This window comes from Typopeltis vanoorti, chromosome 1 (assembly GCF_054136105.1).
Source record: "Typopeltis vanoorti isolate ZY-2024b chromosome 1, IOZ_Tvanoo_1.0, whole genome shotgun sequence".
Taxonomy (NCBI): Eukaryota; Metazoa; Arthropoda; class Arachnida; order Uropygi; family Thelyphonidae; genus Typopeltis; species Typopeltis vanoorti.
The window spans coordinates 8,783,220-8,797,792 of record NC_143549.1 but is presented as its reverse complement, the minus strand read 5'-3'; the positions used below and the strand labels follow the sequence as shown (position 1 = coordinate 8,797,792).

The window sequence follows — 14,573 nt, the reverse complement described above, 5'->3', positions numbered from 1 at the left end:
ATTGTAGATAGGAAGTTAGTAATGATGTAATTTTTTCATGTAGTACTGTCATATCCTGTACACCCCTTGAGGGTACATGGCAGGAATTTAATGATGATGATGATGATGATAAAATAAAAACTGGCCTACCTGTAGTACTAATGTATACTATGTGTTTACAACTTTTCATGGATCGGAATTACATAAAAAAGAGAAACAAACTTATCATTTAATGTTTATACTTAAAAATGTATATGACATTTTTTTTTGGAAGATTGAAGTTAATAGCAAATTTGTTATATTTTTCTATAGGAATGAGAAAAAGGAAACTTTTATTTGTGAGGGACTAAAAGTTGGAACAACTGTAAGTTTGATTTAACTTGCATTTTTTAAAGTGATTGTTAGTCAGTTTTATATTAAATATAATATATTTTTTAAATTCAGTCTTGCATTAAATATAGTGTTATTTATTTTTTCCACATTTGATAGGAAGTCAACTCTTACCTATCAAATATCAAAACTGCTTAAACCTGCCTCTAGCAAATACCTTCCCTTTTATGTGTTGGCTCAGTGTTTGTCACTGTTTTGTTTCAGTGATAATAATTTTCTATGAAGATGATGGGTCTCTTATTTAGTGTGTGCACGCATGCGTTCGTGTGTGCATGCATGTGTATGAAATGAAAGTTGAATATGTATGTTTCTGTGGTTTAGTAGTTCTGTAGATAACTAATGAGTTGTTATCTTAACAAGTTTTAAGCAGTTAGTGTAATAAAATATAACCCTACAAGTTTTTTCATAAATCATCAGATGTACATAATATAAGACTTACAGAGTTTTATCTAGCACCTTAAAGAATATCTTCGCGAGAGGTTTTGATTTTCTCTTAGTCCCACAGAACATTCTGAAAGTGGATATCATAGTGTACATTTAAAAGGGAATATACCAGCTTATTAATGTTTAGATAATTAAAGTCACCCATGATGATGGTGGCTTGTCATCAGCAATCAACCCATTAGGTCTGTAATAACACCCCACCATGTATTTTATCTAACTAGACTCCACCATATGCCAGATAGCTTCATACTCACTACTATATGAACATTATCATTTACGCATAATACCAGTTAGTATGTTTGCCTCTGAGAACCATCTGACTAATGCTAAAATCTGAAGCTGCACCGTATTCACTAGAACAACAAACTCTATCTCTTTGTTCGTGGTATTCATGTATAGACATAAATAAGTTACCTCTAGGCTTTTTTTACTTTACAAAGTAGCCTGCATGACTACTTAGTTGGAAAACTTGCAGATCTTTATTCATATCTAATGCCTCATTAATTCTAATATTCTTGTAAATTTTTTTTTTCTAAACTTATAATACAGAAAACACCTCGCTTAACACGATTAATTAATTCATCAATTAATGCACTAATCGAAATCACATTGAGAGAATATAAATAAATAATACGAATAATTATGATTCATTCATCAGTTAGCGTAACTTTGAAAAAAAAAAATTATAAGCTATATTAGAGGATAAAATCATCCAAGTTACTAAACATCAATTGCTTAAATTTTTATTTAATGTCTGCACGGTTAGCCTAGTGGCTGAGTGCTCCGCAACCATATGCCTGGGGAAGAGTGTCCCAGCTTCGATTCCCATTAGTGACATGAGGAGCTGAAGGATCTTCCTCAGTCATAGCCAAGTTAGCCGGTCTTGGGCATGGACAGTAGGGTTTTTTCCCAGTTTATCCTGGGGTGTTTCATCCCCCAAAGCAGGCAAACCAGCCTCGAGAACTCAACACTACAGGACATACAATACACTGGGGCGTAGGGCAGACCACCTTATCCTGTGAGCAGTTTGAGGTCTAATGATTAATAAACCCTCGACACCACAGGGTAAAAGGAAAATGAGATGTCTAAACATTTGATTGAGCTACTTTTTTACAAAAAAATTAACTGAAAATGTTTGAATAGTGCCCGACTTTTTCATCTTGTCATGCAATTTTGTAGTAGTTGGTGATCGCTTTATCAAAATTTCTGCAGACTTCAAAGCTTCAATCCATATCAGGATCAACATATAACAAAATTTCCTTAGCATGCTCAGCGTGATTGAAAATTAGCTTAAGTTCTTTTGTGGTTCATTTTTTTAATCATAACATTCTCTTCTTGGTCACACCCCTTATCTTTTTCATCTTCTTCTTCATATGCATGCTGTTCTTCTAGTTGGAGAACTTCCTATCTACAGTTTTTCTCCAAATCAGTCTGTTACCTGTCAAGACTCCAACATTATTAGATCTTATATTTCTATCTTCTAAGGCACTTTTTACTGTATCAATCCACTTATATCTTGGCCTTCCTCTGGGTCTTTTTCCTGCCAATCTGGCAGAGAACACTTGTTTTATTATTATTATTATTAGAGGGCGCTGTGTAGGCATACAAACGGTTGCAATGTCGTATCGCTGGTCACGTTTTTATTGTTTTAATGTGGTGCCAACTCCTGTTTTTTAATTTAAAAGTGTCATAAAGTAACTCTACTTGTCACGCTGAAGACAGTGACATAAATTTCATTGAAATCGGCCAAGTGGAATCCAAAATCTAAGTGTACTAAAAATTGAAGTGTACTCCGTGGTTGCTAACGAGTATAGAACAAAGGACGTCGCCATCTTTGCAGCTGTCCAAAGAAAGAAAGGTGAGTCATGAAGTGCAACAAGTGCCTGAAGGAATTACCGTCCGACGGAAGTCATATAACCTGCAGGAAATGCCATAGGAATCTTCACTTTACATGTTCCGGACTTTCAGAAACAACTTGGCAACGTAAATCCAATGCCAAACGAGAAGAATGGAAGTGCCTAAACTGTAGAGAGAACAAAGAAACGCCACCAGCCACGGCCCAACTGATTACACCGGAGGCAAAATCGGACGATGAACTGAACAGACAACAAAATACCGGTGAGTCTTATCATTTGAATTCCGTAAATTTATTGCTAGAAAAAGGTTTAGAAAATATAAAAGCCAGCTTGGTAGATCTTGTCCAAGAACTATTTGATAAACAGAATAAAGAAATAAAAAAAAAAAATATGCAAATATGAAGAGTTCGTTAAATTTAATAATTCAAAAGTTGAAGAAGTCTTACAAATGGTAAAAGACATTAAAACCAGCATTAACACATTAACTGACAGGCAGCACAAATTGATAAAAGACACATCGGAACTCCGTCAAGAATTTAATTCCCTGAAACTACAATACGAAGTTTTAAACCAACAACAACATAAAGAAGACCTTGTCATGAATGGTCTTCCAGAAACCGAATCCACAGAAAATCTCAGAGACGTAGTTTTAAAGTTATGCCACGCAATTGACATCCCCCTAGAGCATAATGATATTCAAACCATAAATTGGTTTCCCAGGAAGAACAGAAAACAAGGTTCGCCACGACCTACACCAGTCATAGTTTGTCTGACAAGCAAGGCTACAAGAGACAATCTCATAAAAGCCAGCAGACTGAAAAAACCAGTAGTCAAGGATTTAAATGCATCGCAAGACAATATGCCAATCTTTCTGAGTATTTAACACCTTTCAATCAGAATCTTTTGTACCAAGCAAGAAAAGAAAAAGCAGAAAAAAAGTATCAATTTTCATGGATCAAAGATGGCAAAATATTCTTGAGAAAGTCACAGGCTTCAAAGTCTATACAAATAAAAAGCTCGGAAGATATAGACAGGTTGCCAGAGTGAAACAAAAGACTTCAACTTAGTTCAATAAGAAGATCTCAACACAACAAAAATGAATGTGATCCATCAGATAGATGTAATTACACCAGAATACATCAGTAATTGTACTTTCGAATCGCTTGATGCATGGAAACAAAACACAGTACAAGCAAGAGGTCTCTTAATCTTGCATATTAACATCAGAAGCATCTGAAAACATTGGTTATTGTTACAGGCTTATCTGAGGAATTACACTGATATTATTGATATATTGGTTCTTACAGAAGTATCCATAACTAAAGACGAAGCGACTGCTTTCCAAATTCCAGGCTTCCAACAACATAGATCATGCCGCCAAACAAAAAGAGGGCGTGGAATATTAATATTTATCAAACAAAAATTAATAGCAAAAGAAACGGCCAATCAGTTTGAGCATGCTGAAATCACTAATACCACTAATACACAGCATCCCATAATACTAAATGCTATTTACAAGCCACCGAACCAAAACATGATAAAATTCTTGAACGAACTCGATTGCTGGCTTTCAAGCCAAGAAATATGCTCAACCGAACACCTAATGATAATTGGCGATATAAACATAAATGTTGCAAACGAAAACCAGAACAACACTGTACAATACCTAGACACACTATCAATGTATAATCTAATACCAACAATAACATCATGTACTAGAGAAGAAATATTCGGAAATACTATCACTGCCTCCTTTCCAGATCATATAAACGTCCAAGCACCACCAAATAGTTACACTGCATCAGTCATAAAGTGCAAAGTAGCAGACCATTACTTCACCGCTCTAAACCTGCACACCAAGACAATATCCATGCAATGTCCCACAGAAGAAAAGTGACAGAAAACAATAATAGACGAAGAAATAGTCAACCACGAAATAAGAAAAACATACTGGGAACACCTGACATCAGATTCAGCAGATATCTTATACAACAACATTAAACTCACTGGAGGAAATATATAAGAAAGCTACAAAGAAAATCCGAATTCATTCAAAAACAACACAAAATCCTTGGATAACACAAAACTTAATCCTAGAAATACACAGGGTGCTTAAGGGTCAAAGCTGTATAACTGAGAGGAGACCTCCACATAGCCTTTAAAGGAATGCGGAGAACCGACCAGGGCTTCTGACCTAATGTTCAATCCTCACCTTCTCGTGGTGCACCCTGTTGGGTATCTACTTTGATACTGAACGAACGAGGATGGGCTGGCAATTTGGGATTTAGCCGACCAAATTGTATTCTTATTGGTTAAACCAAAATAAAAAATGATGGTACAACATGACAAAATTTCATGCCGGCTGGGGCGTCGCCCGGTTAAACAAGGCCCCCGTTGTTTTCACCAGGGAACCAGGGCGAACAGCGAAAAGTCAGCTACTGGAACAAATCTGAAAACAAACCCCAACTCAACATCACCAGAGTTAAAGATCGGTACTATCAATGTAAGAAGCCTGAATGGCAAAGAAATGGAGCTAGCTGAGGAATTAGATAAGTACCAGATCGACATAATAGGGGTGACTGAAACAAAAAAGACCAAAACTGGTGAGATCTTTCTGAGCAATAAATACAAAATGTTATATTCAGGCAATAACAATCAAGGAAAAGAAGGAGTAGCCATAGTATTCAACACAAAATACGAGGCTAATCTTCTTGAATGGCAGTCAGTCTCAAGTAGAGTAATGTGGGCAAATATGAGAATGGGGAACTGGACAATGAGACTTATTTGTGCCTATGGTCCCACAGAAGGTTCTACTAAGGTAGAAGTGGAGGAATTTTTTGAGGCTTTAGAAAAAGTTCTGATTTTTTTGTCCTTGCCCACAACCTCACCACATGCCTCTCTGGCAGAATCAATCAATGTTTCCTTCAGAGTTTGCCACTGAATCTCCAAGGTTTGATTCCTGTTCTCAAACTCTTTCATTTTCTTTTCAATAATCTTTCTGTATTTTAGTCTACAGTTCACATCTGAGAGCTGCTCACCTTTTATTCGATTTAAAACTTTCTTACATGTTATTCTTTTCAATATGAAATTAAATTTTATCCTGCTCAAGACTAAATAGTGATCACTTCCAATTTCAAATCCTCTGTACACTCTGGTGTCCTGCACCAGGGAGAAAACATCACTATCAACAATAACATAGTCAATGAGACTTTTCTTATTCCTAGCCTCTTCTCTCCATGTGAATTTGTGCACATTATTATGTTGGAACATAGTGTTAGTAATAACCAGTCCATGTCCTGAGCAGAAATCCACCAGATCTTTGCCATTATTATTAGCTTTGCCCTTTTCTCCAAATTTTCTCAAAATATTTTTGTATGTCTTACAATCATTTCTTACTCTGCTATTTAGATCCCCAACAAGGACCAACTTTTCCTTTTTCATTGTGTTAGTTGCTTTTTCTAAAGCGTCAAAAAATTCCTCCACTTCTACCTTAGTAGAACCTTTTCTGGGACCATAGGCACAAATAAGTCTCATTGTCCAGTATCCTCTGAATAATATAATTGTAAATTATTATTATGATTGTTATTTAAAAAAAAAAAAAACTCTTATCAGCATTACTATTTAAATCTCATTATATGTAGCACAGAGTGCTGAACCTTGTAAAATAATATACTGAATAGATGATCATTGTACATATGTAAATATTTAAAAAAAAAAAAAAAATTATTATTACGGGCGACTCCAGGTAGTCCTTAGACTCATCGAGGGAGGCCCTAAACATCATGTTCACACAACTATTCGACATTCTCACAGTATCTATCATATCTTGCCTTGAACTCATTCACTGCCATAGTACCCACAACAGTTTCTGGCAGCTTATTCCACTCATTTACCACTCTAAAAGTAAAGAACCCAGCTCTAACACATTTGCTAACCACACTCTTGCCCAGCTTCCATAGATGTCCCCTAGTTCTCCCACCACCAGTCCTGATCTCAAAAATCCTCTGAATTAATCCTATAGAAACCCTTTAGCAATTTGAATGTCTCAGTCATATCTCCCCTTTTCCACCTATCAACTAATTTCTGCAACCCAAAAATCTTCAACCTGTTCTTATATGGTTCATTCCATAGACCTGCTGTCGTCTTGGTCAGTTGCCTCTGTATCCTCTCCACCACCTCCCCATCAAGAAGAAACCTCGGTGACCAAATCTGTTCACAGTAGTCGAGATGAGGTCTTATCAAGGCTCGGTAAAGTGGTACAATAACTTCCTTGTCTCTGCTTGTCAATGTATTTTTCAACAACCAAGTGAGTTGATGAGCTGATTTAGTCACTTTTGCAATGTGCCCCCTAAACTTCATCTCCCTATCCACCAACACTCCCAAGTCCCTGGCCTCATCAATCTCATGGAGTACATTTCCACCAATGTGGTTTACTGCTGCTAATCTTTTCACCCCAAAATGCATAACCTTACATTTAGTCACATTAAATTGACATCCATTCTCCTTAGCCCAGAACTCCAATCTATCCAAGTCTTCCTGCAAGATTTTGACATCTTCTGCATTCACTGTTGCCCTACCTAACTTTGCATCATCAGCGAACAAATGAACTGTTCCTCTTAGATCCTTTATTATGTCGTTAATGAACAAATTAAACTGCAGTGGTCCAAGAACAGAACCCTGCAGCACACCACTAGTCACAGGCCGTCTTTTGGACTCTACTCCGGAATAAACTACTCTCTGATATCTCTCCATCAACCACCCGCTTATCCATCTCACCAACCCTATATCCATTCTCATATGTTGTAGTTTACGGATTAGAATTCCATGTGGTATCCTGTCAAATACCTTAGCCAGATCCAACAGTATCACTGTAAACCCATTACCCTTATCCTGTTCAGTCGTCACTGTGTTATAAAACTTGAGCAAGTTACTGAGGCATGATCCATCCCTCACAAAGCCATGCTGTCCCCCGTACAGTATCTCATTATCATCTATCCATTCCTGTATTTTTCCTTTGACTACTTTCTCCAAGACCTTGACAATGACTCCTGATATGCTGATCTGTTGGTAATTTGCAACAGTAGTCTTGGATCCTCCTTTATGCAGTGGAACTATTTTCCCCTCTTTCCACCCCTTCAGGACTAAACCATACCCAAGACTCAAGTCTTATTTTTGGACACAATTATCTTTCGTCGCATTGGCACCATGTACTATTCTGTGAAACATCGTTAAAATACTAAGTTTAAATAAAACGTAATTCACACCAAAATCACACAGACACAACAAACTACCAAAAATTAACAATAATACGTTAAAATTTAAACCAATGTTCCAATTTTCACTTAAAATTATATTTAGCTTTCGGGAGCTCTCTGAAAACACTACACACCATGTAGCCCTTTAGCGGCGTATCGACGACATTTTGCTAATCTTTCCTCTCCCATTCTGTTTAAGTGATCATACCACCTGAGATTAGCTCTGCTAACGCATTCCTGGATGCTGACAATGTCATGTTCTTTCCTAATATCCTCTTTTTAAATATGATATTGCCATTGATGCCATCTGTTCATGCCCCTAATATTTCTCAGGACTCTCATCTGCAGTCTTTAGTGAAGTGTTTTACTTCTGACCCAGCTCTCGGATCCATAAGTTAAAATTGGTTTCACACTGTCTTGTATAAAGTTATTTAGTGTTTTGACTAATTTCTCTCTTATTCCATATAAATTTATTCCATTGACTTCCTACCATACCAGCTTTGTTGATTCGGTTGTCGATTTCCATATTTAATTTACCATCTTCACTAAAAATCGTGCCTAAGTAGTTGAAATGTTTTATTTGTCCTGTAGGTTCCTATTCACAATGCAGTTGATATTTTCAATACTTCTAACTATTTTCATTGCCTTTGACTTGTTATTGCTGAAATTCATACCATATATATATATATATATATATATATTACAAAAGTTATTCAATTTAGTCAGGGAATCTTGCAGATTTCTAGCAGATTTATTTAGAAGTATAACATCGTCCTCATATAGCAAAGAGCTGAGATTAACATCTCCAATTTTGTTATTAGGTTTAACACCCCAACCGGCCAGTATGTGTGTGTGTATATATATATGTATATATATATATCCAGATAAATCTGGATACGATTCTGTAACACGTATTGAATAACATGGATAAGAAGTGCGAGTTGGTCTCACTATTTCATCCACCTCGGCCAGTAGAGAGGTTAATACCACCACTTCATAATATGATCCATATAGATAATGAATCACAGAGAGAATAATGTACATCCTTCTCTAAAACAGGATTTAACATTAAACCATCTTCCTGTGCTTCCTTCAATTCTAACTGCTGACTTACAACTCAAATAAAGACTAAGTATTGCTTGATATAATGCCCCAATGACACCATATAACTGTAGCATTTCTCTCTCTTGGCACCTTGTCATATGCCATTTCCAGATCTACAAAACTTAAATACAGATCTTTGTTATATTCCCATGATTTTTCAACTATTGGTCATAAAGTGAAAATCTGATCCTGGCAGGCTCTATATGGCCTGAATCCAGTTTGTTCTTCACCAAGCTTCCCATCCACAATCCTTTTCAACCATTTCTCAATAATACTTGCATATTTCTTACCTGGAACACTCAGTAGAGAAATGCCTCTGTAATTCTCACATTCCATTTTACTTCCCTTTTTTCTATATGGGTATTATGAAAGCTCTACCCCAATCTTTTTGGAATTCATCCCTCTGTCCAGGCCTTCTGAACTATACCTCCATACTTGAGCATTTCTGGTCAAATATCATCTACTCCATCTGCCTTTCCGCATTTCAGGCTTTTGATGACAACCTTACCATGGCTTTTTCTACTTCAAGTGTGGATATGTATTGCTGATCGCATGTCTGGTCAGTGATTTTTTTTTATCACTGTGCTGTCACTGATTGTTTCATTTAGCAATTTTTCAAAGTAATTACTGAAGGCATCAAAGATATCTTTTTGTCCAGTTTTCATGTCATCTTTATCATCTCTAATTTCTTTTACATCACTCTTTCCTCCATTGCTGAGCCTTTTCAACAACCTCCAGAATATATATTTATTTTGTATCTTTTTACCAAAGTCTTCCCATGACTTTTGTTTAGCTAGTTTAAAACAGTGTTTAGCTTTCTTACATTTGTCGCTACTATATTCTCTAAGAGCACAAGCTGACTTGTTTGTCAGGAACTTTTGATATGCTTTCTTCTTTTCTTTCACTGCCTCTTTATCTTTCTATGTCCACCATGGAGTTCTGATTTTTCTATCCTTGCAGACAACCTCATCACAAGTCTGAAACAAACAATGTTTTCTTCACGGCTTGCTATAATCTCCAAGTTTTGGTTCCTGTTCTCAAAACTTTCATTTTTTCTTGAATAATGTTTGTGTATTTTAGTCTTCAGTTCACACATTTGAGAGATGCTCAACTTTTATTTTCTTTAAAACTTTCTTACATGTTCTTCTTTTCAATGTGAAATTCAGTTTATCCTGCTCAAGACTAAATGGTGATCAGTTCCAATTTCAAATCCTCTGTACACTCTAGTGTCCTGCACCAGGGAGAAAACATCACTATCAACAATAACATAGGCAACGAGACTTTTCTTATTACTTTGGAACATTGTGTTAGTAATAACCAGTCCATGTCCTGAGCAGAAATCCAACAGGTATTTGTCATTATTATTAGATTTGCTCTTTTCTCCAATTACAAAAATATTTTTGTATATCAGACAATCATTTCCCACTTTGCTGTTTAGATCTCCAAGAAGGACCAACTTTTCCTTTTTAATTGTATCAGTTGCTTTCTCTAAAGCCTCAAAAAAATTCCTCCACTTCTACCTTAGTCGAAACTTCTGTATGTACATAGGCACAAATAAGTCTCATTGTCCAGTTCCCCATTCTGATATTTGCCCACATCACTCTACTTGTTATCCATTGCCATTGAAGAAGATTAGCCTCTCGTATTTAGTATTGAATACTATTGCTACTCCTTCTTTTCCTTGATTGTCATTGCATGAATATAACATTTTGTATTTATTGCTCAGAAAATTCTCACCAGTTTTTGTCTTTTTTGTTTCAGTCACCCCTATTAAGTCGATCTGATAGTTATCCAATTCCTCAGCCAGCTCCATTTTTTTGCCTTTCAGACTTCTTATGTTGATAGTACTGATGTTGAGTTGTGTGTTTTAGGATTAGTTCCAGTAGCTGACTTTTCGCTGTTCGCCCTGGTTCCCTGGTGAAAACAACGAGGAGATCCTTATTTAACCGGACAGCACCCCAGCCAGCATGAAATTCTGTCATGTTGTACCATCATTTCTTATTGTGGTTTAAGCCAATAAGAGTACAATTTGGTCAGCTAAATCTCAAATTGCCAGCCCCTCCTCCTTCATTCAGTATCCAGGTAGATACCTAAAGGGTGCACCACGAGAAGGTGAGATTAGACATGAGGTAAAAAGCCCAGGTTGGTTCTCTGCATTTGTTATAAATGTGGAGGTCTCCTCTGAGTTATACAGCTTAGACCCTTAAGCACCCCATATACATATCTAAATTAAAGCAAAATTAAGGAAAAGTGATTGAGCAAGAGAACAGAGTTGGCATGTGCGCTTGCGATGATAGCTATAAGTCAACTTCCGAATGTTGCCATCCACCACCTACAGCACTGCTATTGCCCACTGGTTGCTACTTTGACAAGTGCTGCCGCTCAATGCGCTTTGGCACCAAAAAATTTCGTGTAACTTAAAAAAAATCACGTTAACTCGATTAAATTGGGAAATCGAATAATTTCACTCAATCGCGCTGATTATCACTCATATTGAGTTCACATTAAGTGAGGTTTTCCCTGTCCATTTATACCATGATGGGCTAAGGATTTTTTTTTTTTTATTTTTTATTAACTGTATATAAATATCATCATCAAATTTTTGATATGTACCCCCAAAGGTTGTACAGGATATGGTAGTACTGCATGAAATATTTACATTATTTCTAACTTCCTATCTACAATTTTCCTCCAAATCAATCTTTTACATATTAAGACTCCAACATTATCAGATCTTATATTTCTATCTTCTAAGGCACTTTTTACAGTATCAATCTACCTATATCTTGGTCTTTTTCCTACCAACCTGGCAGAGAACACTTGTTTTGCTAATCTTTCCTCTCCCATTCTGTTTAAGTGACCATAATACCTGAGATTATCTCTGCTAACACATACCAGGATGCTAACAATGTTAACAGGTTCTTTCCTAATATCCTCAATTTTAATTTATTGCCATTGATGCCATCTGTTTACGCCACTAATCTTTCTCAGGACTCATATCTGCGGTCTCTAGTCTTTGGTCAAGTGTTTTACTTCTAATGCAGCTATCAGATCCATAAGTTAAAATTGGTTTGAACACTGTCTTGTATACAGCTAATTTAATGTTTCGACTAATTTCTTTCTTATTCCATATAAATTTATTCAGTTGACTTTACTGTACCAGCTTTGTGGATTATGTTGTCTATTTCCATATTTAATTTACCATCTTCACTAAAAATCCCAAGTAACTGAAATGTTTTACATTTTCTATAGGTTCTCCATTCACAACTGCATTGTGAATGGAGAACCTATAGAAAATGTAAAAGTTATTCAATTTAGTCAGGGAATTGTGCAGACTTGTAGCGGATTTATTTAGAAGTATAACATCATCCTCATAAAGCAAAAAAGCTTACATTAAGATCTCCAATTTTGATATCATGTTTAATACCACTTTCCCTCATAATGTGATCCATATAGATAATGGATAACATTGGGGATAATGTACATCCTTGTCTGACATCAGGTTTAACATTAAACCATCTCCTTTTACTTCAATTCTAACTATTGACTTACAACTGAAGATTACTACTGACTTATAAAGACTAGGTATTGCTTAATATGATGTCTTATTGACGCCTTACAACTGTAGTGTTTTGAATAGCTTTTCTCTTAGCACCTTGCCATATACCTTTTCCAGATCTACAATACTTAATTACAGATTTTTATTATTTTTCCATGATTTTTCAACTATTTGTTGTAAAGTGAAAATTTGATCCTAACAGCCTCTATATGGCCTGAATCCAGCTTGTTCTTCACCAAGCTTCCCTTCCACAATCCTTCTCAACCGTTTCTTAAGAATACTTGCATATATCTTACCAGGAACACTCAGTTGAGAAATACCTCTAAAATTCTCACATTCAGTTTTATCTCCCTTTTTTGTATATGGGTACTATGAGAGCTCTACTCCAATCATTTGGAATTCGTCCCTCTGTCGATGCCTTCTAAACTGTATAGTGCAGCCACTGTAAGTCTTTTATACCTCCATACTTGACCATTTCTGGTCAAATATCATCTACTCCAGCTGCCTTTCCACATTTCAGGATTTTGATGGCTTGTTCTACTTCAAGTATGGATATGTATTCCTGTTCCATGCTTAGTCAGTGTTTTTTACCACTGTGCTCTCACTAATTGTTTCGTTTAGCAGTTTTTCAAAGTAATTATCCCACACTTCAAGGATATCTTTTTCTCCATTTTTCATGTCACCTTTTCATCTCTGATTCCTTTTACAGCACTCGTTCCTCCATTTCTTAGCTTCTTTAGCAACTGCTATTTTCTATGTTCTTACCAAAGTCTTCCCATGACTTCTGTTTAGATAGTTTTACACAGTGTTCAGCCTTCTTACATTTGTCTCTGTATTCTAAGAGCTCAAGCTGACTTATTTGCCAAGAACTTTTGATAGGCTTTCTTCTTTTCCTTCACTCCCTCTCTAACTTCCAGTGTTCACCATGGAGTTCTGATTTTTCTATCCTCGCAGGCAACCTCACCACATGCCTGTCAATGTTTTCTTCAAGGCTTGCCACTGAATCTGGGAGGTTGTAGCTCAAGTTATTATTTAGATGTTCAGGGTTGAGGATGATTTCCCTAGATTCTATGATTTTTCTCTCCAATTCGTCATGCCAACGAAAGATGTTAGTAGATCTGTCCCAGCGGATGTATGACTTGGGTTTTCATCATTAGGATCAGCCGAGAAAAGGATGTGGCCTGATAAGGCACTGACTCGCTGTCTCTTGTAAGAGGTGCCCCTCATGTGTTCCTCCATATGTAATTCAATAGATTTGTCCATCTGGCCAAAATAAGGAATATCACAATCACACCATATTTTGTACACACCAGGATATTTAAGATGATGATGACAAGGTTTTGGGTGGCTTATTGAGGAGTGGATTTTTGGAAGTGGAGTGAACAAAGGTCTGATATTGTGTTTTGTTAGAAACTTGGCTAATTTTTGTGAAACTGAACTTATGTAAGGAATAGATATATTGCCTTTAAATGTATTTATTTATTCTATGTGATGACTAGGAGGATTAAGAAGGAAAATTTCAATAATTCTTTCAGAATATCCATTAAGTATGGAAAGTAGTTTTGAGATAGTTGATTTCTTTTTGAAGTTTATATATATATATATATATCATTTAAAAAACCTGGGTTTTCTAATTAATCTTCCCACCTTGCCTCAACCCTCCCACGTTTCCTTCCCTCCACTTCAACAGCCTAACAGCAGAAGTATGGAGAACGAAGACATCCTAACATTCAAACAAAGTATGTGCAAAATTTCTTCCTCTACTAGTCTGCATATATTTACCCTTAAAATACACTTATAATACCCTTTGAATTCCTGAGTAAGGAGCCAATGCATTTAAAAAAGAGGAACACTCCTAAACAAAAACAAGCAAAAATAGCTGTAAAAATAGTAGTAATGTAATATACTTTAAAACATTACTTTTTCCTCCAGCTCTCCTATAGATAACAAAAGGCAGATCTCCTCCCAGCATTCCACAAATTATCC

At 36.1% G+C, this 14,573-nt stretch overlaps 1 protein-coding gene across 3 annotated transcripts in view; it reads left to right on the top strand.

Annotated features, from left to right (window-relative positions):
* LOC150109768 (integrin beta-PS-like) overlaps positions 1–14,573 on the top strand; it is a 392,096-nt gene that overhangs the window by 280,271 nt on the left and 97,252 nt on the right. For all 3 annotated transcript variants that reach the window (XM_090396604.1, XM_090396612.1, XM_090396593.1), the window contains one exon: positions 292–343. In XM_090396604.1, the coding sequence (XP_090252730.1) occupies positions 292–343 (52 nt within the window). The remainder of the gene's footprint in view (positions 1–291; positions 344–14,573) is intronic.